At 37.6% G+C, this 27,350-nt stretch overlaps 1 protein-coding gene across 1 annotated transcript in view; it reads left to right on the top strand.

The window, feature by feature from the left end:
• LOC125230620 (metabotropic glutamate receptor 2-like) overlaps positions 1 to 27,350 on the top strand; it is a 484,421-nt gene that overhangs the window by 357,633 nt on the left and 99,438 nt on the right. Inside the window, 1 exon segment of the mRNA XM_048135836.1 lies at positions 24,733 to 24,877. Coding sequence (XP_047991793.1) covers positions 24,733 to 24,877 — 145 coding nt within the window.

Below are 27,350 nucleotides of genomic sequence, written 5' to 3' on the forward strand. Positions count from 1 at the left end.
TTCCGGACTCTGGACATTCGATAAAACGCGTGCGTAGCTGGGCGTTTTCCAAATGAAATCCCGAATATCGAATTTCACCAGATCTGGACGTGTTTGGGCTCATTCTTCTCAGAATCACGAGCTGATTCGATCCCGACGATAAAAAAAGTCCCAAATTGTCCATACAAAATTCGAGTTTCCAATACGTCACGCTCGTAGTAAGTTCATACTAAAATCGTGACGTAAAAGGAAAAAAAATACGACACATTTTTTATCGTCGGGATCGAATCAGCTTCTGATTCTGAAAAGAATGATCCCAGACACGTACAGATCTGGTGAAATTCGATATTCGGGATTTAATTTGGAAAACGCCCAGCTACAAAAATAACAAGATAAGTCTATAAAAGTACAGTAACAAAACTAAAGAAATACTTACTCGTTTATTGAAAAAGTAAAATATCCCGGTAGATAATTTAAAAGTAATATCACGCTCGATGTAGTGGCAATAACTTTTCTACCCTTTAATCCCTAGATGCCCGTATTTATGCTAGCGGCGGCCATTGGAACTAATTTGATTCTGTGAGATTTATTATAGAAAATTCTAAAAAATGAGGGCAGCAGTAGTCATGCACTTTTAGTAAATATTTTTTAAACTGAACAAGTGTTTGACGACCGGTCTAGCACTAATGGATAGTGACCCTGCCAGCTAAGCCGATGATCTTGGGTTCGACTTATTTACTTACTTACTTGATTAGCTAAACCCCCCTTTTCCCCAATACTGCTAATAGACCATAACTTCTCGATCCTTCTAATGTATCATCAAGGCTCCGAGTAGTTGCTACCACTGAGAACGAAGTAAGTAAGTCTAGTAACTCCTTGAAGCTTTTGACTTGTCATCAGTGGACGGCGCTCGCATGCCACTGGGCCCTATAACAAACCTATGCTTTTTATTCCAAAGAATAGTTTGTTTCCCTAACCAACTTGATAGAATTTACCTTGAAAAACTAGTTAGCAACACTCACTGGCTCGATGCTACACGAAGAATCAGAAATTGCTACCACAATTATTAATTTCACTCAGATAAATTAAGTAATAAGAGGTTTTATAAATTACCAGTTTTATCACATATTTTAAGATAATAAACACCACATTTAAAATCCATTTAAACCATATAAGTAGTAGTAGTTAAATTATTTCTCCACAATACACGTTGACCAATTATAATTTAAGACCAATCATAAAAGAACTCTACATTCATATAAATAGTGTGTGACTTTACCCTAGTCCTATCGTTTTCCCTACTCTAACATATCTGAAACACAGACCCTCACTTACCATAGATCTTGTGTTCAGAATATGTACAAGTGTATCCCTACCATAAGCTGTACAGTTCAGCCAGCGAAGCTGAGATAGGAAACCTATAGGCTTGTGTTCTTATCCCCCCCTCTGCTCTTGCCCGCGGGCTAGGGTAGCAGAGAGTAGATCGCCCTATCCGTGTATATATCCAGTATTTTAGGACACACCAGTACCAGCCACATGGGAGACCCAGCCGCGATCAAACTTTACTTAGATGTGGATCGATCACAACCGAAATCCCCAGCGACCAACGCCAGCATGAACCAAAGCACCGAGTAAATAAATATAAATATATATAGGACCCCAGCCTCAAATACTGCCGACTTCAGTGAGCAAGGATTACTCCTAATGTCTTTCGTCAATCGTGAAAGTCCTCACTTCCATCTAACAGTTGGACTCTTTGAGACCGGTGAGAAAATACGCTTTTGTAAGTAAATAAAAGCGCCCAAGCCCTCCACTTGGAACAAAAAGACCCCTAAACGCCTCTTATTTGACACCGTAAGGGAAGAAGCGCCTAGCCGGACAACAGTCTGTCACAAACAATGATCTGGCTTATAACTTTCACAAAATAACCCCATAGAAAATTACTAAATTCAATTTTACTGACCAACTAAACAAACGAGTGAAGTTTCCTTTACGTGCTATAATCTAAGCTTAGTTTTGCAAGAATTACTCCCTACAAAACCAAACACAGACTTATCTCCAAGCACCAGCCATACATCGACCCAGTCTTTGTATTGCTTAACGGCACTCATGAAACAAAGCACAGAAAACTTCACTATACACATCAATTTAAATGTAACACTACACTATAAATAGAACACTAAAATAACCCCACAACTGACAGTAAAGCAATTCCACTACAGGTCTAAGTTCAACTGTACGACGATATTGTCCCCGCACAATCAAACAGAGACACAATTTCAAAGTTTACAATCACTTAGAATAATTTCCAAGTAAAAACAAACAGAGAAATAATAGCAGAACAACTTCACTCACCAGTAACACACAAAAGCCAGAGACACTGTTAGTCTTGTGGATATTTTAAGAATGACGCGCGTCGGCTCGCTCCGACCCTTTTATAGATAAAAATGAGCGACAAAAGAGCTACAAAAGAGCGACAAAAGGGCTACAAAAGGGCTACAAAAGAGCGACAAAAGGGCTACAAAAGAGCGACTGGCTACAAAAGAGCGACAAAAGAGCTACAAAAGAGCGACAAAAGGGCTACAAAAGGGCTACAAAAGAGCGACAAAAGAGCGACAAAAGGGCTACAAAAGAGCGACAAAAGAGCGACAAAAGAGCTACAAAAGGGCTACAAAAGGGCTACAAAAGAGCGACAAAAGAGCTACTGGCGACAAATAACAATGGATAGCCGCTAAATTACACTTATAAGAAAAAGGTCGTAACTGTTTTGTTTACTAAGTCGTACGCCTTAGGCATTAATGTCCAAGACATCTCAGCATGTACGTTTTTGCTTCTCAACAGTAACACCTGCATGATTGCACGTGTTCTAGAGCAAGGTGGAGATATCTTTTATTGATTTCTAGTACGTAAGGAAACATTTTATATTATGGTAAATATAAATATACAAATATTACTTTATCAAAGGTTTTAATCCAGTTTTGTATATCAAATCCGTGGTAAAATATCAAATTTCTTTCTAAAAGTTACATCAAATATTGCATTCTAAATATATTTCCCAGGAATTATGTTCAAAATTAACCTTTACCAATTTTCCTAACATGTATTTGAAACCAAGATGTAATATTGGAACGCTACTCAGACGACAGCTGTCAGTGTCAGTATTCCGTACACGTGAACGTAGCTTGTTGATAAATAAGCTTTTCCAGCCTGTTTTGCATCAAATAATAGTGAATTTGATGAGTGAAAACGTGACTGAATCCCGGTGAGGGCATTTATTTGTGAGTTCGTTGCCCGTAACACAAGCTGTCTCGAGCCAATCTCGAGCTTACCGCGGGACTTAAAGTAAGGACACACTTGTCCCACGTACGCAACGTATGCAATGCATTATGAAATCTGGACCCTGATATTTGTATGCTTAGAAACATATTTGTCATTGCTATCCCACGCGCCCCATGCAACGTTCGACCTGTCGCGCCAGATCGGTATGGTAATGTGGAGGGGATATCACACGCTTTCCCACGCGTACGATTAGTGTGTTTCTAGAGATCTTACGTTGCGGCGCGTCAGACATACCGCGGTCTCCTCAAATTGTTCTTTAGACATATAGAATACATATAGAATCGGTCGTCATCACATTCCAATTTCTGCAATAATATTTGTGGTATTCACCAACATTTTCTCCCTCTATATAAACCATGAACCCAATATCTTCTCTTCTTTCTTTCTTTTTTCTTTGTGGCGTGGAGATTTACATTTAAAAATAAGAAAGCTAAATCGTCTTTAAATTCACTCTCTGAACCAGAAAACATTGTACAGGAGTGCACCTGGAGAACTTACAACAACGTCTGATGTCCATACACGTCGTATACGTGGGACAAGTGTGTCCTTACCTTAAGTCATTTTGTGTAAGATAATTCCATTATATATTCAATAACCTGTTTTACTCTCTAAGTGCATTGCAGCTCTTCAAAGCCAAATCCAGTACTGAAGTCGAATCGTAACTCGCGTTTCGTGTACCGACGTTAACTGTCTTTAGCTGTGCACTTGTGCAAGCTTTGGCAACTTAAGGCTGTTTACGAGTAAGACATCTCAAAGGAAAGTGGTTGGCGTCTTAGCTTACGAGTAGGTACTAAGTGTTTATTTAGTACCTATTTGAAACAATTCATGGTTTTTTTTATGGGATAGGAGGCATACGAGCAGACAGGTCGCCTGATGGTAAGCGATCACCGCCGCCCATGGACACCCGAAAAACCAGAGGTGTTGGAGGTGCGTTGCCAGCCTTTAAGATGGGTTTGGCTATATTTGCCCTATAATATAAGTACAAATTACTAGCGGATCTTGCTTTACAAATTACACAAAACTTGTACAATATTTACCTACATTATACCAAAGAGGATCGAGTATTATAGACACATCCTCTCAAAGTAAAATGTGTAATCACAGTGCATAGACTGCCATCTCTCGACGCAGGCTTAAAACTTTTGAACCTCAGTTTTGACAATTTGGCCCATATTGTTAGCTTGATATGTGGATAGCTGATACGCAATAATGACTGTGTTAACCCACACGCATTTTGCAATAAGATGTCAACTCAAAAATTTGACGATTAAACTTGACATTTTATTGCAAAATTCATGTGGGATAACACATTATTTCGTATCAGCATCCAATTGTGTTAAAATGTCAAATATTTAATATTAGGGCCATGTAGCGAAGCGGTCCCCCAAAGGCTTTTTTTTTATATATAACCTGGCCATTGACCTTAGTCGCACCTGATGGAAAGTGACGACAAGGTCGAGGTTGTAGCTCACTGGTTCAGTAATAGCCTATAACGCCATCTAGGCCACCGTACCTTTTTCTCTAGGGCTTTGAGGTACGTTTTTTTCTTAGACTTTATCCATCTATACGGAGTTACATATGTCTTTGATTACACATACATAGATACAAATAATAGGAAAATACTGAGTCACTTTTGACTTGGTTGACAATGAAATTTGACAACGTTTCAAAATTTTCAATGTCCATAAATCGAAAACCATTTCGAGATATATGTACGCCTGTAGATCACAAAAATATATTTTTTAATATTTTTTTCCTTATTTTTAGTAAAAAAATCTTAAAAATAGTTTAAAGGGGAAGTGACGTTACACAGTTGAGTCAGACTATTCAGAGCTGCCACTATATATAACCAAAAAGATCTTCCGATTGGGATGTCACTTGTACCCATTACGTAATAAACGTGGAGAAGACAAATGTTATTTTCTTCAGAACTAACCTCATATTCTCATTCCAAGGAGACATTATATTATTACACTGTGATCGTGTAGTGCAATGCTATCTGATAATACGATCCCCGAATGCCTCTCAGGCTGAAGGGGAAAATTTATAAATCAGTTATCCGACCTGTCGTCCTGTAGGTATGGAAGTGAGTGCTGGGCCACCAAGACGAATGATGAGAGAAGACTGCATGTGAATGAAATGAGAATGTTGCGATGGATGTATGGTGTGACAAGACTGGATAGGATTCGGAATGAGTATATAAAAGGAAGCCTGAAAGTAGCGCCAGTGACAGAGAAATTGAGAGGAAGTAGATTAGCATGGTATGGGCATGTAATGCGGAGGGATGAAATGAAAGCAATGTTATAAAACGAGTGGTAAATATGAAAGTGAATGGATACAATGGTAGTGGAAGGCCTAAGAAAAGATGGATGGAATGTGTGAACAACGATATGAGAGTGAAAGGTATTAGTATGGAAATGACGGCTGATAGAGAGAAATGGAGGAAGATGATCTGCTGCGCCGACCCCAAATAATGGGAAAAGGGCAAGGGAATGATGATGCTAAACTTGACATAGATCTTCGAAAAGTTGTTCGTAACTATTATTTTTGCTCTGTCTTCGATAATTTCGATATATTTGGCTCATATTTCGTCAATCTAACTGTTCTACCTATATTACTAATTACAATCTGTTTCATTGATTTCCGTTAACTTTATTGGAAGATTATTTTAGGTCGGTTACAATTGTTTTTTCTGAAACTAGTGTCTTAACTCTTAAGTGTTATAGAGTTATTCCAAAGAAAAACCTTTTAAACTTTCTACTTGCCATGTCCATGTGCCGTCAGGAACGTGACACTAACTTTAATATTCTTCTTAAAGGCCTCTGACATTTTCTTTAAACCAAGTTTTTTTTTTTAATTTAATAAAAACGTGATAATTAATCTAAGTGATGACGGTTGTGTTATAACAAAAAAACCACGGTGTATAATATATACGTATGTGTTTATTTACATTTGCTATATGGCACACCTCGAACAATGCGTTCCTAGCACACATTCTAAGCTCGTGTAGGTGAACGCGTACCAAGCTACCAAGCTTGTATGAGTGAGATATAACAGGTCGACTGGTCGGGCTTCTGACAGGCGGTAACTGTGAGGTAACCGAGAGGGGGTGGGCGGCACTTTCATCAGGGAGCGGGAGTGGCTATACTGTACGATAGTACTCTTTATTATACTGTGTATAATTATGGTCTGAACCGCTGTTTGTGATGCTGACTCTATTCAATTAATTATTTAGTTGAAAACACCCATGTTTTAAAGCCAACATTATTTTCAGGCAGTGCTGAATGAGACAGACCGCTCCCGCTATAATCCTACAATGATGTTATTTCAAAAGCTTGCCGAAAGTTTTTTAAAAGAAGTATGAAAAGAAAAAATGTATTCCATTCTGGAAATACCATAATGTATTTTCCAAACTTTGGATCACTGAACATGAAAACCCATTAAATTCCAGGACTTTTGGTCAGTTTTTTTTTCTCCAAAATCCCTTGCGACAGTTGCGACAGATACGAGTATGTAGGTACAGAAAAAATACCGTGTAAGTAAACATTTTTTTAATCGACGGTCTTGTTCGGCTAAAAAATTGTGTGTGATGCCCTACTAAAGTTACATATTTTCATAAATTGAACTGTTGGTTTTAATCAAAAGGTACAACAATTTCTGATTTAAATTTGCTTTGTGGTGACGGACTAAGGATTTCATCACCCTTTTTTTTTTGTGGGATTTTGTTTTCTTTGTTTAGAGTGGTACTGAACTTGAGCAGTTTCATGTGGTCTACCTCTGTTGGAAATAGAGGCGTGAGTTTATGTAGGAATAAAAGTATGTACAAGAATACCCCAAAATGCTTTTGCTCTGATGTTGAGAAGCATTTTTTTTGGTGACCTGGTTGTTTTCCGTTATGGATCCTACCACTGGCCGGGGAGAGCCAAGGGGGTATGTCCGACTCCCACGGACTAAACCCCCTGGGGTATTCCAACTAATGACCGAGTGTTTGGGAACACGGTTGTAGACCCGGTGGTCTGATATTGAACCCGATTCAACTCAGGCAATGAGAATACCAGTCAGAAAGGGTTACTAAAGCCGGCTCAGCTGACACAATCCCCAATTTATATACTTTAGCCCTTAATCGCACGACACACTCGTAAGCGAATTTTTAAACAGCCTCTGACAACATAAATGCTAGGCTTAGGTAAATTACAGAGTAAATGGAAATATTTTAAATGGCTTTATTTCGTTCGTTCCCTACGTCCCACATTTTTTAGACAGATCGTCCTCCTAGTCTCAACCAATGGATGTACTTTAAGTGTTAATACGTAGAGCTTCTGTAAGAGGTTTCATATACGGAATGAAACCTTTTACAGCATTTTGATGGTCGCTGACTGGCAATCCCCGATTTGAATTTAGAATAATAGATAAACGTCAAGGAGAACGAACACTTGACGGGGCATTCGAATAGAAGCAGCGATTGAAAGTAGTTGTTTGTGATTTAACTCCCTTGAAATAAAAAGATATTGATATAAAGAGTGTTTTAAATATATGGATGCCCTTCGCCAATAGGCCGTCTCTCTTACAGTACTTATTTATATATTTCAATTCGGCAATATGTTTCGAGTCACATGGAACCCATTATCAAGTATGGTATTAGTAAATCCGTAGGTATATATTTAAAATGAAAGTTTAACGTCTATAAATACACCCTTATTTCATTAGTTTTCCTTATCACACAAATAAGTGCCCTTACTGGGTATTCGAAATTCTAACCCTAGACTACTTTCAGCGGTTCGAACCCTGGCTCTTACCAATGAGTTTTGCGAAACTTATGTGCGAAATGTCATTAGATATGTGACAGTCGCTTTTCGGTGAAGGAAAACATCGTGATCAACCCGGACTAATTCCAATAAGGCCTAGTTACCCTTCGGGTTGGAAAGTCACATGGCAGTCGCTTTCGTAAAACTAGTGGGATTGGGATTATATCTTGGGATTAGTTGTCAAAGTGGACCCCAGGCTTCCATGAGCCGTGGCAAATGCCGGAATAACGCAAGGAGGATGATGAGACTACCGGCTTCGCACGGTTTTCACTTCACAGCTGACTAGGCCGGTCGTGAAATCAAATTCTTCATAAACGTAGTGCTCTATTTCTTTACTGGAAATTGATAGTATACATACAGTAAGACTTATACTGTCACTAGTTTACCCTATTCGCTACGTGCACGGACTGGTACTGACCTCATTTTGTCGGCTTTTCCGTATTAAACTTTATGGTGACAAAAATAAGTTGTAACGGTAGCCGCAAGCATTAATGTTGTTGTTGGCCATATGACTTGTATAAATGCAAATGATTTGATGATTTTTAACAAATTTATGACAATCATCACCACTCTGTCGACGCACGTTGCCAACAGTTTTGTCATGGTTTAAATTGACAATGTTTCAAAATTTTCAATGTCCCTAAATCAAAAACCATTTCGAGATATACGCCTGTAGATCACAAAATTATATTTTTCAATATTTTTTTTCCATATTTTTAGTAAAAAATTCTTAAAAATAGTTTAAAGGGGAAGTGACGTTACATAGTTGTTCGGAGCTGCCACTATAACAAAAAAATCTTCCGGTTGGGATGTCACTTGAGTTTGTCACCGCTCGTAGTATGGAGATTAGAGGTAAAGAGCGAAAGCTTTATAAGTATCAGAAGTGCACATATAAAACCATAGATAGGTGGCGCTGCAATTGCAGGTACATAAGGGTTTGACACGTCATTTTTCGACTATTCTACTTTGACAGATTTCCTTCCTTATACTTCTACATTTCATAGCTCATAGTTATTCAATATTTGTTGACAGTGACACTTGACCGCCAGACATATCGGACTGTTTATGCTAACTGTTAAAACTTTTTTTTAGGAATGAATTTGTCGTTTTCTTAGGTGTATGAAACAACACATTTGACGTCATTAAGTTGAGTCTTGACATTTGTAACTTACGCCCTTTCTGCTCGAAGTAGTAATAAAAAGGGATTTTCGCATTAAAATATAGCAGTTTTTTTGAAAATAAGAGTTCTTTCAAACCAAACAATAAAAAGTAGTACTCAAAAATATGAAATGTTGTCAATTACAGGGGCAAGCATGATGTCCCTACCTATGCAAACTTTTGACAGTTTCCAAACCCATTTTAGAAGTCTGTAGCTTCCTCACTTTTAAAACTGTCTTGCCTTACAAATTGTTCTTCTATAAAACAGAATATTAAACTAAGATACTAACTGAAATGAACTCGTAGTTTAAACTATGCTAATTGAAATTAAGTACCAGAAGAATTTGTTGCAGGAACTTTGCATAGCCTTATCTTCTCCAGGGGAAACTTCTAACAGAAGCAATTTGGTCTACATACTTGTTAGTTCTACGGAAAGTTTGTAAATAGCATCATTTCTAGTTAAATGTAAAAATATTGCAAAGGAATTTTAAGTGGGAAAGTGGAGGACAACATCGTGAAGAAACCGGACTAATGCTCCGGCGACCCAAGGGCTGACGCTTACCTCTCCCAGCGTATATCGCTAGCAATCCAGAGAGGTAATGCGGCCAGCGTCCTGGGGTCGATGCCGCACGAGGACTCGCTGGACGGGGTTTTCTTTCTATGACTTTTTTTTTATTCCTATTTAGTACTTCCTTATTTGACTGTTAGTATCATTTTTATTTATTATAAGTTTATTTTTTAAGTAGGTATTTAGTTCAATTAGTTTATTATAAAGTTATTGTTAAGTTTTATATTGTATATAATTAAGTTCTTCTGTAATATGATTCAACGTACTTGTAAAATTATTATTTTTATTAGTCATACATGCTAAGAAGACCTAGTTTACCCTCAGGGAGAAGGTACTATCACCTGCAAAAGTGCATGGAGAAATTATGAAATAATTCATTGATAAATTCGCTATGCACTTTAGCAGATGATAGTACGTTGCTGTTGTAAACTTACCCCCTTATTCATAAATAAACGTTCACTAAAATTATCAAGCCGATAATAGTTATTTGTTTTACAAGGGGGCAAAGTCGTTGTTTATCCGCAGTCGTGCCAATATTGAAGCCCGAGCAAGTTTAAGATTCCAATATTAGTTTTGCGAATTTAACCAAAAAGTGATATACAAGATGGTTCCTGACCTGATAATGAACCTAGCTACGTGTCGAATTTAACGGAAAACAAAAAACATGGTATATTTTACCAGAAATTTGTAGACAAAAAATACTTCGCGAAACTAGAAAACCAAGGCTCCACTTGCATTCTCTGTTGGCATTTAATTTACATATTTCCTAACATTATTGTGTTAAGGCATTTCACGCCCGTAGCTTCCAGAGTGGCTGACAAATTCAGAGTTTGTGAGAGCAGACAAATATTGTTATCAACTCGTATGCTCGCGTTTCTAAAGCAATTATAATTATTATACTCGCTGGTTTCTAATCGTGTTATGACAGCTCTCATTTTACATTATGGAAACGAGAATTTTTATAATTTTATGCTTTAATTCGTGAGCAAAGACATACAGGATGTAACGTTAATGCCGGTGATCCATTTAAGGCGATATATTTCCGTAAACGCTGCGCGCACTCGTTTTTTGAAGCCGTTAAAAACATAGGAAAACGCAATGGAAAAATCTGAAAACGATATATGTTAAATTTCAGCATCTGGTGAGTATGTTATGGAGTTGAACAACGTGAATGTTACAACTTCGCTCGATAGAAAATGATCCCAAAGTTACCTCTTCTTCAAACAATAAATCGTTCCCATAGCTGGGATAAAAACTTTTTTGACTTCTTTTTTACTTCAATATATAGGTAATAAGATTATCTAGACGAATCTGATGAGTTTGTGCCGGTAGCGTCATTAAAATAATATAATATTTATCAAATACTACCAAATCCGCAAAGGAAAGATGGAACAACTATGAACCCAATTTTAAAGACCCGTTACTAATCCTGTTTTTGCAAAAAAAAATTTTTTTTCAAAAATTTTTTGAAATTGAAAACATTTTCGATGGCACTTATGGCCTCTTCAGTCGCGCGGCGGCGCTTTCAGAGGACGGACCTGTGTCAGTTTTCTCCGCGTGGTCACGTGTCATTGAAACAATGGGGAACAAAGCTTTGAGGAGGCAGAAAAAATAATTGCGTGCTAGAAAACAAATAAATAAAGAAAATTCTAACCAAAGACTGTGAAAAGGTAAGAAAATGATAATTTATATATACTCGTAAGTATTTCATTTTCATATGATGTTATCAAGTGACATTTACGATATCTAAACATCATAGATTGTAGAAACCCCTAGATGACGCGTCTGTGACGTCATTACAGCACAACTTTCCACTTAGAAAATATATGACTGATGTCCAACTAGTGAACAAACTTACGTATAATTTTCATAAACATATCGAGTTGTTCGAAAGAAAAGGCGGCGGTAGATACAGTACTGATTGAAGATCAGGTAGGGTAGGTATTTCTGTCTTTCAAAATTTGGTATAAGGTTAATTAGATCGTGCTACCCGCACGTCTATATTTTTTCTATGTCTATGCCAAACGTGGCCAGCCTGACAGAAATTTTGTTTGTCAACTGTCGCCATTTTTCCATAATAGTTAAAAGATTTCAGTATTTTAACTTCTCAATAAATTTTGATGAAAGTCCATAATCATACATTGATAAAGCTGGACAATTTTTTTTATTTTTATTTGGTGGGTATGATTACGGTACTTTATATTTACAGATATTTGTCTAATTTGCAAGATTATACGAATCCTTCAGCAAGCTGTCTGACTCCTTTGACAAAAGTTGATACTTGATTTGAATATACTTGAGAATTCGAGGTAGGCATAGAATGGTATTGATTTATCAATAAATTATTATGAAGTATGATATTTTATCTTGTGCTGGGTTGTATTTTATTTGGAGATATTAGTGGCGGTAGTGCCCCCACCAACACGAGTCAAGCGAAGAGAAAAGCTGTTTTCTTGAAGCATTTTGTCGTTCTTCTGAATCCTCGAATTTGGGGTCTGGTTTAAACCAGATAAATACAATTGTCAGGATATGATATCAATAGCAACTTTATTAAATAGACAAAGTTTCAATTGCATAGTTTTCATACTTTAGATTTTATTCATATCTTAACATAAATAGCACAGATTTCATCAGTGACTGGATGAGTGATTTCATCATGATCATCAAAATACGTTATACGAGTAAGTAACCTGCTATTAGTAGGTTCATGAACAACAAGAATAAAATTCGAAACTTTGGCATGTATACAGGTTAAAGGCATTCAATATGAAAATGAAAAAGCGTTATTTATTCACGGCTGAAAAAAATAATGTGTATTTTTAAACAGCAGTGACATGACATAATATCTTTTTACATAAAGTTTATGGTCAAAGAAGCTGACGGTTACTGTGTTCTGTTAACAATAGGTTTATAAGAAAAAACTTGTAAATGAAGTAGAAAACTCGCCGAGATGTTAATCTTCACCCTTCTCCCCATTTTTATGTCCCCATTTTCAGTTTTTTTTATATATTTAGGAAAAGCTACAGTTATGATGTTTAGGAGAAGTAGGTATATTTCCTTAAATTCTCTACACAGTATAATTATATTTGCAGGTAAATAGTTGTAACTCGTAATTTCTAATCAAATCAAATTGTGCTTCTATTTACTGTGGGACTAATGCTGAAAACGCAAAAAAAATATCTATTTTATACATTTCGACTGTCATGATACAGCTCATTTCTATGGAACATCCAATTTTTTTTCGTATAATATATGTTTCAGCATTGGACCCTCAATAAAAGTTGTTCATAATGACCTCAAAAGTCACTATGCAAAGTTTGAATGGTCCTTTTTATTTCACCCTGTCGATCTGTAAATAAGTGCGATTACTAGAAGTTCGATAAAATTGATTGTACTTTAGGTACGTCTTTAAAAGCTCCGACAACGCTGACCAAACACACTGTAACTATAAATCATTAGTATTACTTACACAAATGATGAAACCTAATAAAAAAAATAAAGGCGGTGATCGTTTACCATCAGGCGATGAGCTGCTCATTTGCCTCCTATTTCATGAAAAAACTAAGAAAGCCCAGTTAAAATACGGCGATCATTATGACTGCGATCCGTCTGTGTCATGCAGCCGCGCGAATTTGAGTTCCCGCGTGCGACAAGCGAACATCGCCGCGCGGGCGGGGCTGCCCGGACGCCGCGCACCTCACCCCCTTGGATTGGTTAGTTTGACAGATCATCTCGCCTTAAGAGCATAACCGGTATCGAATAGCCAGCGGTTACGAATACCACTTCCTTTTTTTAAAATAAACACCATGAAAATTAAAGGTAGGTACTATAGAAGGTAATGTATAAGCCGTAGGATTTATCTTCGGCATGTTACATAGTGTATAATGTAACTCCGTATAAAGTCTAAAAAAACCCTAGAGAAAAAGGTACGGTGGCCTAGATGGCGTTACACCTTTGGGGAACGATCAGCTAGATGGCGTTAATATTAATATTTGACTAACTAACAATATGGGCCAAATTGTCAAAACTGAGGTTCAAAGTTATAAGCTTTTGTCGAGAGATGGCAGTCTATGAACTGTGATTAGTTGATTACAGATTTTACTTTGACAGTAACTATCTATAATACTCGATCCTCTTTGGTCGTGAGTGACGATTATATATATACTAACATTATAATTAATAATTTAAGTAGAGATATTAAATGACGAACGTTTCCGATTTAGCAAATATGCTTTTCCCCTCACTAGCTCGGAAACACGTGTTTTGTCCTTTAATACCAGCGGGTAAAAACGCATTTTATCCACTAGTGGGTAAAGTAATTTGACCTTGAATAAAATCAAATTAACTGCTTTAAAATTGATAAAAGTAGGTGAATCTAGTAATAAAGATGATTTACCACCTGTGGAACTACTGGAAGCAGTGATAAACGCATTTTTTGCGTTGTAGTTTCCTCGCTATAGTGAGGGGAAAAGTTTTGTGTTACACTCGGGTGCAAATGTATTTTACTTCTCGTGTGTTAAAAAACTCGCAAGTTCAGGATTCTATTCTCGAACCACTCGCTTCGCTCGTGGTTCAACTATAGAATCCTTTCACTTGCTCGTTTTTCAATTCCACACTCGGCGTTAAAATACAACTTTGCCCCCTTGTATAACAAATAACTATTAATGTGTCCTGATATTTTCCTTCACATTACACAATTCTCAAACTATACTCTATTGAATTCAAAATTTTCAGCTTGCGTCGTCTACAACTAAAAAGCCAATAAAAATAATGACACTACATTAATAAACCCAACAATTGTGGATGCTGTTCGTAATCCAAATAAAATTAAACTAGTACTACAATCATTCTAATACCACCCATACACATTGTACAAGCATTATATGACAATACGTATATTGTTATCTACTCGTCTTTGACTATGCATATCCTGTTGATGTAACATCAAGATTAATATTTGTCAACATGAATCCAATCATGTTACATTAGGGAGTATGACAACAGTTATTCTGTCTCCACAGTGCAGCACTATCATAAATCATATAAGTATATTAACATATAAATAGGTAGGTACTGTAGGTACCTTAAGGCGAAGGATAGGATAAAATTCGCGCTACTTTCGATATTTTCTTATATTCCAATATTAAATATTTTTTCAGTAAATCAGACGCAACAAAACACCCCGTATAATGGCATCAGCACTGTTAAAAAGGCTTTTTTACTGAGTAGGTAACATTTTTTTATTGGTATAATAACACTTGCCCCTGAAACTAAGCGAAAGCCAGAAAAGTTTATAAGTAATGACATTTTAGGCTTAAAAATGTAATCAGTAATACGCTGTTAAAATATTTCCTCGTGTTTCAGTTCCATGTACAGCCTGACCAGAAATGTATAACTACGCGCCATGTTGCGGAATTTCATTAGAACTATTTTCTTCATACTAAACTGAACTGTCACCCCATACATTAGGCTCTAGACTCGTATCGAATTTAGCACATCAAGTTATTGTTTTCTGTAGTATTTGACTTAAGAAATCAATATTTATAGCTTGCGGGGATTAAAAGTGCGTGATGACTGCGTATTTTTTTAATTAAAGATGTGTGTATGTTTTTTTTTTAATTATGGACTCCGAAAACGGTGTTGGCCAATGGAGTGACGTCACATAATTCAAATTAACTATGGAAATTAGAGGTAATAATCTAATCTCCATAGAAGCAACCTCTATTGTATTAAAATTCATAGTCGTTGCTCGGCTGTGACAATGTCAAATATTTTTTCTAAATCGACGTACGTCATTTCATAGATATTCTATAGATTAATATGGATGATGTTGTTTTTGCCTGATCACGTAAGAGTAAACTTTAAATTATTTTTTGCGGGTTTTTAAGTCGTAATAAAATATGGTACTATTTTTTTTGTTTAATTAGACAGTAATTAATAATATAAGACATACTTTAAAAAAGGGTCAAGTAGCCTTTTCTGGTCAGTCTTTAATATTCATATTCATATTCATATTCATTTATTTCGTAAATGCACAGATACATTACACGTCAACAGTTACAGTTCATATATTAAAATTAGAATAATAATTAAACTTTAAATTTAACTTTTAATATAATATACTTATGGCGCAAAATAGGCGCAAGACGTCGAGTTGCGGCAAATCGCCCGTACTACAATACAATACACCATGTAAAGTTTGATTCCACTATCACACCAATTAAACTAGGTATTTCTATTATATTTCTAATACCCCCTATTATGTTACAATGAAGTGTACCGGAACCTCGTAAATCAATAGAACTACGCTCGAGTATTCACTTCGTCGCGGTCTCGCTCGCGTGAGTGGATGTAATTATCACAATTACTTGCAAAGTGTGACAATGACTGTTGAAAATAACTTATTTTTCCTTAGGGCTTACGAACATGCAACAAATATCTTGAAAAGTTTTAATTTCAGACGTGTTTAGCAATATTATTTAACCTGTGGGCTGCAAATGGGCCATTTTTTAGGGTTCCGTAGTCAACTAGGAACCCTTATAGTTTCGCCATGTCTGTCTGTCCGTCCGTCCGTCTGTCCGTCCGTCCGTCCGTCCGTCCGCGGATAATCTCAGTAACCGTTAGCACTAGAAAGCTGAAATATGGTACCAACATGTATATCAATCACACCAACAAAGTGCAAAAATAAAAAATGGAAAAAAATGTTTTATTAGGGTACTCCCCCTACATGTAATGTGGGGGTTGATATTTTTTTTCATTCCAACCCCAATGTGTGATATATTGTTGGATAGGTATTTAAAAATGAATAAGAGTTTACTAAGATAGTTTTTTGATAATATTAATATTTTCGGAAATAATCGCTCCTAAAGGAAAAAAAAGTACGTCCCCCCCTCTAACTTTTGAACCATATGTTTAAAAAATATAAAAATAATCACTAAAGTAGAACTTTATAAAGACTTTCTAGGAAAATTGTTTTGAATTTGATAGGTTCAGTAGTTTTTGAGGAAAACACGGAAAACTACGGAACCCTACTTTGAGCGTGGCCCGACACGCTCTTGGCCGGTTTTTTTTTTTTCAAAGTTGTCCACCCCACTTTTTTTGTAACATGGGTATTTTTTACGCGATTCATACTCAGAATCGAGAGCTATTTCGATCCTGATAGAAGAAAAAAATGTCCCAATATTTCCATACATTTTTTTGAATCTTCCATTCCGTTACCGCCATACAAAATGTATGAAAAAAAATGGTAACGGAATGGGAAAAAAACCTTGGGACACTTTTTTTCTCCTATTAGGATTGAAAGAGCTCGCGATTCTGAGTGGAAAACACATAAAAAAATTCCAAATCCAAAAAAAAGTGGCGTGGACAAAATGGCCCAAATGTCTATCTTTGCCAAGGCATTGTACAGTCACTCAAAAAATGGTTTATCTCTTTTTGACCTTATATGTGTTTAAAATGGAGTCGAAAAGTGGTGAACCACTTTCTTGGCTGACCGTACCTAATCAACAATTTGCGATTTTAGCCACATCAACTGAGTATCAGACAAGAAACGTTAATTTTGGCGATTCGGATAAACCCCTTGAATACCATATTTTGCTAAGGCACAGCAGGGCAAATCTCGATTGGGGGCAATTGTAACTAATCCATTTTTTCCATTATTACACTATGATGTTGAGTTCTACATGTATCCACTGAACACACCTACCATGTATAACCGGTGGACACTCTATTTAATAATGCAAACATTGTAAAACATGGAAAAAATGAACCAGTTATATACATTTGTCCCCCAGTCGAGATTTGCCCCGCTGTACCTATTTGTAAATATATTCATGACACGTGCTATCCCAGACGGGTTCCCTCTATGTGGCATAACTTTATTTGTCCGAAACGCTTTTGTCATAACAGATTTGGCATAATCGATTTTTGCCGAATGTTAATTAATGTAGCATAAACATTGTTTGGTATAATTCACGATATTTCGAATATTATTTTGTCCGAAAGTATATTGGCCTACTATTATTGAGGCCGAGTGTCATTAGGAAGAAATTGGGTGAGCATAAATATTTTTGGCATACATCCCATTATCCGAAACTTATTTCGCATACATTTTTCGTTAAGCAGAAATGCGCTTTTACGGAAAAATGGTTACACTAGGTTAGAATTGCGAACTCTACAGATACTCACTGCTCCAGAAAAGTGGGTTAGGTTAGGTTAGAGCTGCGACTATTACAGAAAAGCACCGCTAGGGAAAAGTGGGTTAGGTTAGGTTAGAACTGCGACCACAACAAACACGCACCGCTAGGGAAAAATGGGTTAGGTTAGGTTAGAACTGCGACCTCAACAGAAAAGCACCACTAGGGAAAAGTGGGTTAGGTTAGGTTAGAACTGCGACCACGACAGAAAATTACCGCTAGGAAAAAGTGGGTTAGGTTAGGTTACAACTGCGACCACAACAAACACGCACCGCTAGGGAAAAATGGGTTAGGTTAGGTTAGAACTGCGACCTCAACAGAAAAGCACCGCTAGGGAAATATGGGTTAGGTTAGGTTAGAACTGTGATCACAACAGAAAAGCACCACTAGGGAAAAGTGGGTTAGGTTAGGTTAGGTTAGAACTGCGACCACAACAGAAAATTACCGCTAGGAAAAAGTGGGTTAGGTTAGGTTACAACTGCGACTAAAACGAAAACGCACTGCTAGGTAAAAGTGAAACAAAAATAAAACAATAATGTTTATAATTTTAAGATAAGATTCATATAGATTTCAAGGTAAGATTCGACCTATACTGATGTTATGCCAAAATAAATTCGGCAAAACATTAAATCGGAACACTAAGTTTATGCACATAAAATTTATGCGTAAAAATGATTCGGACCACCAAATTTATGTACAAAGAATATTCGGACAAATCACAATCTGCCTAAACAGATTATGCTAAACTTGACTATGCCATAGCAGTTTATGCACAAAGCCAATTATGACTAAATCGATTATGCACAATAGAATTATTCATAAAATAATTATGCCACAACAGGGTGAACCATCTCAGACATTAGATTTTTTAAATGAATTTCGTAACCTCGATTAGCAATAGATAAAATGTGGTGCTGATTATGTTTATGTTTCTCTTAAGAGGCATTAGGAGTGACGATTTCTGCACACAAACGTACGATTTTTTCTATATGTACATAGGTATAATAGTGAGCATTGCGAGAGATTTTAAGTATTTTAACCAGGCATTTCTTTGGTCAGACCAAGATTTTTTTTAAATACAGATGAGGAAATTTTTCTATTGGTAAAGTCTGAAAATAGGCGAAATCCAAAAAAAATATAAATAACATTTTAGTCTTAAACTGGAATCAGAAATATGCTGTTAAAATGTCTTGCAATGCTCACGAGCTCCGTGCTCCGTGTAAGTATATTAATTTATAATCAATATATATATTCTGTGTTCGAGTTCTCCTCATTGCACTAATTTTATTCGATATTAGTTTTATGGCTCCTGTCTCCACTTAAATTGTTTCTGTATTTTTATTACATTTTATCATGAATTTAAAACATCACAGTACAAGTGTTGTTTCAGCGAATAAAAGCAGAATCATGTTGTACTCATTTCATTAATAGTTTTTCCCGCGACACGTTCTAATAGTACTAATTGCTTTCCTTAATGATCGTTTTACATGCCACACGTGGGTCTAACCTTCACTAATGATTTTAGTTTACTTTAACTACTTTAAAAAGCGAATTATAAAATAATTTAGAACATGCATACCAAACCACTTAATAGAGCCACACTTAACCTTCAAGTGGCAAACTAGTAAGTACAGTCAGCTGCAGATAAAAGAAGACCCCCTGCCATACTAATTTGTATGCAAGGGGGTCTACTTTTCTCTGCTCTGACTGTACATAATTTAACATGTGTTATGGTTATCAAAAACGTTGAAATGATGAAAGACCAGGCCAGGCGTTAAAAGCATAGATGGAAATACAACGAACTGAACTTTTGGCTTCATAACTATATTTAGGCTTGTTAGGAACATAAACTTAACATATACAGGGTGCCCGGTAATTAATGGACAACCTTTTAACCACCAAGAGGGCACCTTATACTGGTCCAGAAAATCGACTTTAAGGTTTAGTAAAAGTCGCCTGGTTTTCGAGATTTTCACACTTTTTAATATTTTAATACTACCTAAAATTTTAAAAAGTGTGAAAATCTCGAAAACCAGGCGACTTTTACTAAACCTTAATATCGATTTTCTGGACCAGTATAAGGTGCCCTCTTGGTGGTTAAAAGGTTGTCCATTAATTACCGGGCACCCGGTATATCTCTTTGTGCCTGAAAAATATGGGCAAGCGGGCGGCCGCCGCCGGCCGCTGTTCGTGGCGCCGACGGAGGGGCCGCGCACGCGCCGCGCCAGTAACGCGCCCGGCGCTCGGGCGCCGGCGATGCTCAACCGACTCGTTTTAAGCCAGGATTCCGACGTGTTTGCCGATAGCTAGCACACTTTATTGTATAAAAACAACGTTAACTAACCACAAAATTAAAATTTTGAAAAAACCCCCGACCGTGACATAGTAGACCGATTTTCATGAAACATGGCTCCACTCCCGACTAACTCAGCTTTCAGACAAAAAAAAAACTAAATCTAAATCGGTTCATCCGTTCGGGAGCTACGATGCCACAGACAGACACACACACACAGACAGACAGACAGACACTTCAAACTTATAACACCCCGTCGTTTTTGCGTCAGGGGTTAAAAATACGCGCACTTTGTAATGAAATTAGTTAAAACTAAATTTAATTTATGTATTTGATTTTTTGAACTATTTTGTTTTAGTATTGTATTGTATTGTTAAATGCCTCTTGACAACATTATCTGGTATATCTATTTGGTACCACACTGTAAGCTTATGATTGTAATGGTATAAATAAATATCAAATTTTCTCAGCCCTACCTCTTGAGCCAGCGGGGTGAGGGGGTATGAAGGTCTCATTTCATAATTATTTCAGTCGCTTAAATTTTGAAAATTATGCACCCTAGCGACGATGTACAACATAATTTGTAATAGGGAACTTGACCGTTCTTAAAATAAAATATTTTATACCATGCACGAAATAAAGCATCAGACAATTATAAGAAAAACGTGGACAGAAGTTATATTTAAATCCAATTTCTATTTAATAAGTCAGGTAGAAATATATAAAGTAACTGAATTGACAGTGACGTCACTCAATTCGATTTCATATTAATTCCATATTACAAGTCGTATAAATTCGTTCTGACAGTTCTTAAAAATAAGCTGATTTGACTAAGAGGCAAGTAGCCTATTTATATACCTACTATTAAGTAGTTGTAAGATTGCTGCGCCCTTGCAGGGTCATATTACTCCCACATGTGATATGTTTGTTATATGTTTGCAATAAATGCTTTGTTTGTTTGTTTGATGATAATGAACGCATAATAGCTGATCTAATATCCAATTTTCACTCATAGTTCCACTCAATTTCCAGAAAGAAACAGGCACAGACTTGGCGAAACAGGTCACTGTTTTCTTTCATAACTTGAGTTTAAACAAGCGTACCTATAAGTACTGCCTTTTCTCTAACTCAAACGTAAAATTAATAAAAAAGCAGTAAACATGAAGTCATAAAAGAGCTCACACACGCGTTTCTCATTCAAACAGTTAAAGGGTCATAAACACTTCTTATTCGAGGAGTCGTAGCTGTATGAAAATGATTTAAATACCTACTCTTACGCTTCGTCCGCGTCTTTTTTTTTTCAGCATACATATAGGTAAAGAGCAGTTTACTTGGCACAGTATTTTGCCTTTTAATATAGCGAATTAGCCACTTTCCGTGTTTAGCAGTAACGCAATGGTTTACTGCGACATAACGCATATTTATTGGTCAGCGACAACCACACAAGCACAGTATAATAAAGAGTACTATCGTACAGTATGGCCACCCGCTCCCCACTGAAAGTGCCACCCACCCCCTCTCGGTTACCTCACAGTTACCGCCTGTCAAAAACGCCAACAGTCGACCTGTCATATCTCACTCACACAAGCATTGTACGCGTTTACCTACACGAGCTTAGAATGTGTGCTAGGAACGCGCCTCTTTCATATATTTGATCGCCAGTGTCCGAGGTGTGACACAAGTATGTAGACGGTGTAACATGTCGAAATCAAATAATTTTAACAGCGTATTCCTCATAATATTAGAAGAGTAAAATTTCATATAAACTTTTCTGGATTTCGCCTACTTTCAGAGTTATAAGCATTAAAAAAAAAAAACAATTATTATTATTTCTCAGAACATAACGCTATTTTGATGGCGATGATGCCGTCATTATTAATAAAGTTCATTACTTGTTCACGCTTTACCTACTACTCGTGTTTATCATTTGAGTACACCTCATCCCGTGACTCTGTCCATCCTCATCCGTAGTAACATAACTCTGTTACAGCCTTTATTACTCATGAAAGTATAATCAACGTACTATCTTCTAGAAATGACTTTGCTAATCCGCTTAGGCCCACTTGCACCAACCACTTAACTCAGGGTTAGTGGGCTGTGTCAAATTTCATACGTGAGAACGTATGAAATTCTTTATCTATGCAATGGACTAATAAAGTGGCGCCATCTATCATAACCTTTGAATGTGCCTCCTCATTTAATGATTATGTACATGATCACAACTCTAAACCTCTGCGATACTTTATTATACATAGTTACGCGTAACTTGGGATAGGTACAAGTTGTACCATTAAAGTAAACAAACCTTATTGAACATAAACATGTTTACATAACAATGAAACTAAGTCGAATAAAGGTCGGTGTTTAAGAGTAAAATACAGAAACGGTTGCCCCGAGCAAGTAAGTCCTGCTTATCACGAACGGGCGGAAAAATTCGGCTTCCTGCCCAAGAGAGGATGAAAATTTGTGTACACAACTAAACAGCGGGTGGCTTAAAAATAAAGGTTGTTTTCGTGTTTGCGGCGGGGAATTTTTATCGCTACGTGTGGGACATAACGTTTAATGTACGACTTGTTTTGATTCTGGAGCGGTAGCGGTACGCTGTACCTACCGAAATAAGAACGAGGATAAAGTACACGTTTTAGACAAAGTCACCTTTATTTGGTGAGAGAAATGTATTGTTCTTAATACCAATATTTAAGGAAGGAGTAACAATAGACACGCAGACATCATGCGTGGTCACAATAAATCGCAGTCGGATAGGCAAACCTATTAGCAAAATGAACGCACGAATTGATATGTCTAACTGATATTGATATGATAATGTTATTAAGTATGTGGTGACGGATTAAGAATTTCATCACCCCCTTTCTTCCCGTAGGTGTCGTACAAGTTAACTGTGGGATATGTGGTCAGTTGTGATGTGGGTTATGTCCCGGCAACCAGTTGCTGCATGTTGTCATAATATTCTGAAGTCCTGCGTCGTTCCGGGCTATATGGGATGGAGGCTCTACTAATGCAGCGACAGCTAAGGTGGTGTGGGCATGTCCTTCGTATGGATGACCGCCGCTTACCTAAAATTGTATTCTACTCTGAATTGGTGGAAGGCAAGCGGAAGCACGTCGGTCAGCATCTGCGCTACAAGGATGTGCTCAAACGACACCTGAACTCCTGTAACATCAATCCATAACGTTGGGAGGAGCTTGCTACAAACAGGCCCCGTAGCCGAATGGCATTTCTGCGACGCGAAACGAAAACGAAACGCCGCGAAAGGTAGCCTGGCTCTGTCGCGCCAATACGCAAGAGCGATAGAGATAGATATCTACGAGCGTTTCGTGAGCGTTTGTGCCATTCGGCTACGCGCCCAGGTCATCATTGCGATCTATCTTTAAAAGTGTTAAATTGTTTGAGAAAAACCGCCTCATGATGTTAGATACCAAACGCCAACAACACAAAGAGAGACTAAAGCCCACCTATGTACGCTTATACTTACAATACATCTGGCCAAATCTATCATAACGCCTGCGAAAGAATCTTTAAGATCAAGTTCGGCCTGGCCAGTCACATAAGAGCTCATAACAGGCAAAATAATTCATAATCTGCTGAGGTAGCCGTCATCGAAACCGATTAGGAGGACTATACATGACAATTTAATTTTCCTTCAATCTTTTAATTGCTAAGAGTAGCACTGAAACTTGAGCAGCTTTATGTGCTCTGCCTACCTCTTTTATGAATAGAGGTGTGACTTTATGTATATATGTATTATGATGTACCAATCAGGTGCACGTTCGTATTGGCTTGAACATTACAAAAAAAAGTATCTACACGGTGCCACCTCAGCACATTCGTTTTCCGTATTGAACACCGAACCAGGTAAATTACACCGGTTTCTTTGTAGCTTCGCTGAGCGCCGCCGAGTTTAAAATACAGCTATTAGTCCAGCGTTAAAGCTTAGAAAGTTTAAACGAGCGGCGGGACCGGCATTCAAGTATTAAACGGCTTAGAGATAGTTTAAAGGTTTAATCTTTAGCTGTTGATTAAAAAATGTTTACTAGGTATTTATCATTCTTCTTTTTTATTCTTATTCTTTTATTAAAGACTATATCAAAAAATCGTCAGATATAGTGCAGTTATGTCACAACGTACTCGATCACTAGCTGTACATAGATGCCCCTCTAGTACTACTTGAAGTCGCGCTTGATGTATGGACTCGCGCGCGACAAGGCAAGTTGTGTTAAGGGTCTGGTAGCTTCAGTTGGCATCACACTCTTTTATCCTGCTTTGACAGACATTGTCCCACTGCTGGCCAATTATCTACTTCCCTTCTTTTACATCCGACTAGCATCCATTTTATCAAAATCCGATCGCTAATTGAAAACTTTATTTTTGTTACAGGCATTTGAGGAACTAGAAGCGTTACTGGGAAGGAGTGGGATCTGCATCGCAGTGAAAGAGAAGCTGGTAAAAGACTCCGGTGTGGCTGCAGAGACGGTGTATGATGGCATCGTGCAGAAGCTGCTGACCAAGCCTAGGGCGAGAGGTGAGCCACTCCACTGTATTTACATTACGGCCCAGCCACGACATCGGTCTAAGCGCGACAGCGGTGAGCGGCGTCCATACATTGGAGCGAGACACAGCGATGGGACTTTTCATTCGCACGTATGGCCACCGCTCACCGCTGTCGCGCTTAGACCAAGGGTTAAGGTTTTTAGCTTGACGCAGTGAACGAGTTAGGAGCGTTTTCACTTCACCCCATCCGATTGAGCCGATATGGGATGTGGAAGGATGTCAAACGCAAATGTCAAAGATAGCGTCCTTAACATGGGCATTTATTTTTCAGAATTTGGGACCCCACAATTAGCGTAAGTTGTTAACAAAAATTAATTCACTGTCAGTTTTGTGAGGATCATTCAGCATGGAATTTCAATAAAAATATTGTTTTTGTGTTAATTACATAAACTTTAAGAAATAATCTAAATTCAGAATTTAAAAAAGTAAATTTTTAGACAGATTTATTCTTAATTGTCGCCACTGAACTGACACCCACTAAATTTTTGTTAACAACTTTTGCTAATTGGAGAGACCCAAATTCTGAAAATGCCCACTCCGATAACACGTAAACAACGTGTTAAACTTCCTGCCCTGCGGTATTTCCGGACCGATACCTTCAAACCTTCAAGAAAAGAGCGTACACCCATTTTCAAGGCCGGCAACGCACCTCTGGTGTTTCGGGTGCCTATGGGCGTTTCGGGTGTCTATGGGCGGCAGTGATCGCTTACAATCAGGCGATCTGTTTGCTCGTTTGCCTCATAAAAAAATGAACCCCACCTAATATCATCGATTGCTCTAAATTCCCCAATCGATCACTCTCCGCCGAAACATGGCCCAAATGTGCAAAAGTACGCCTCTAGCTATGTCGGAAATCATTATTTTTACAACTACATCTATGACGTCAAACCTGTAAACTAAGAAACTAACCATGAAATTTTGGCCCAACCCGCTAACAACCCAACCTAATCCCACCGATTACCGTAAATTAGCCCAATCGATCAATCTCGCCGAAACAAGGCCCAAATGTATAAAAACCAGCCAACCAAATGCACAACCCGTGATCGGCTTCCAATAGATTCAATTTCTGTAACCATCTCAGCGAAAAATTGTCTTCGTCGCGCAGCTGGTATCGCCACAGGCAAGTCAGCCGCAATTTATCTAAAATGCAGTGACCCGGCGCCTCGTGATACAAGAGATAAACCTTTATTCGGCAATTTTGTTAAACGGATGTTTGGCTTCGGAACGTGACGCGGCGGGCTTGATAAAAGCCGTTCTGTATTGACGTCTTGATGGGCTTAAAGTTTAAAAATGTTGACACGTGGTCTAAGAGGTATAGGAACCTAGCACATGATTGCCGCGAGAGTATGTCGCCGCGAGATAGATCACACGTCTTCTTCTAACTGTATCAATGACATAAGGACGGGTAGTCTATCTCGCGGCGACATACTCTCGCTGCAATCATATGCTAACCCTGAGGACAACGCAGATTAACGCAGATTGGCTGAGTCCCACAGTACTTTACAGAAACAGAAACTGTTAACTTTTCAGAATGTTTGTTGTTATCCAATAAAGGTAAAGTTCGTCGGCTAGGCTTGTATAGTACGTGTACTAATAGTACAAAAGACACGATTCCCTGCACTGTACTAGACTCCCAAATGATTCTGCTCTCTAGTACATTTAGTACACTCACACACGCGCAACAGAATGGGAGCGAAAGGAGCGAAGAGCCGAGAAGTGACAATGACAGCAAAGCGATCCGTGTGATCCGACCGCAACCGAAATATAACCGACTGACTCAGACCAAGAGTACGAGCGAGCGTCACTGTACGCCATATGCACAATTTTTCTCTCGCTCTCTCGGTGTACTACTGTACTAAATGTCCTAAAAGAAAGAACTAGTACACTTCGGAGATCGTACTAGTTGGGAGCGATTTTTTTAGTAAACGAGCAGGCACAACTCTATCGTCGGCTATCCTTAAAAATACACGTTTTTGAGAAAACCCTATGTATAACGGAAATGCCCACAAACAATACAAAATAACTTAAAACTTCATGAGAAACAAAAGAGAGCCTTAATTAATTAACCCCAGTTATATTTGCAACAATACGTTGTCATCTAACAGGAAAACGAATACAAAAGAGCACTTTACTTCTACATGACTGTGACGACTCAATGACAATATCAAACGACCTGTATGTTCATTTTCGTATCGCATAAAAAAAATCATCGAAAAAATTCTATATTGGATTCGAGTTTACAAATCAAATCTAATAACGATCAAACGAGGGCTCATCATTAGCCATGAAATTTCAATCATATCGATTTCACTCGTTAGCTTGTAATTTATAGATGCGTTTATATCCTCTTCTACCGTGAGTTTTTGAAGTTTCCGATTATGTTACTGGATATCATAAAAATCACGGAAAATATAATATATAAATCTTCTTATGAGATTTTCGAC

Source organism: Leguminivora glycinivorella, chromosome 10 (assembly GCF_023078275.1).
Source record: "Leguminivora glycinivorella isolate SPB_JAAS2020 chromosome 10, LegGlyc_1.1, whole genome shotgun sequence".
Classification (NCBI taxonomy): Eukaryota; Metazoa; Arthropoda; class Insecta; order Lepidoptera; family Tortricidae; genus Leguminivora; species Leguminivora glycinivorella.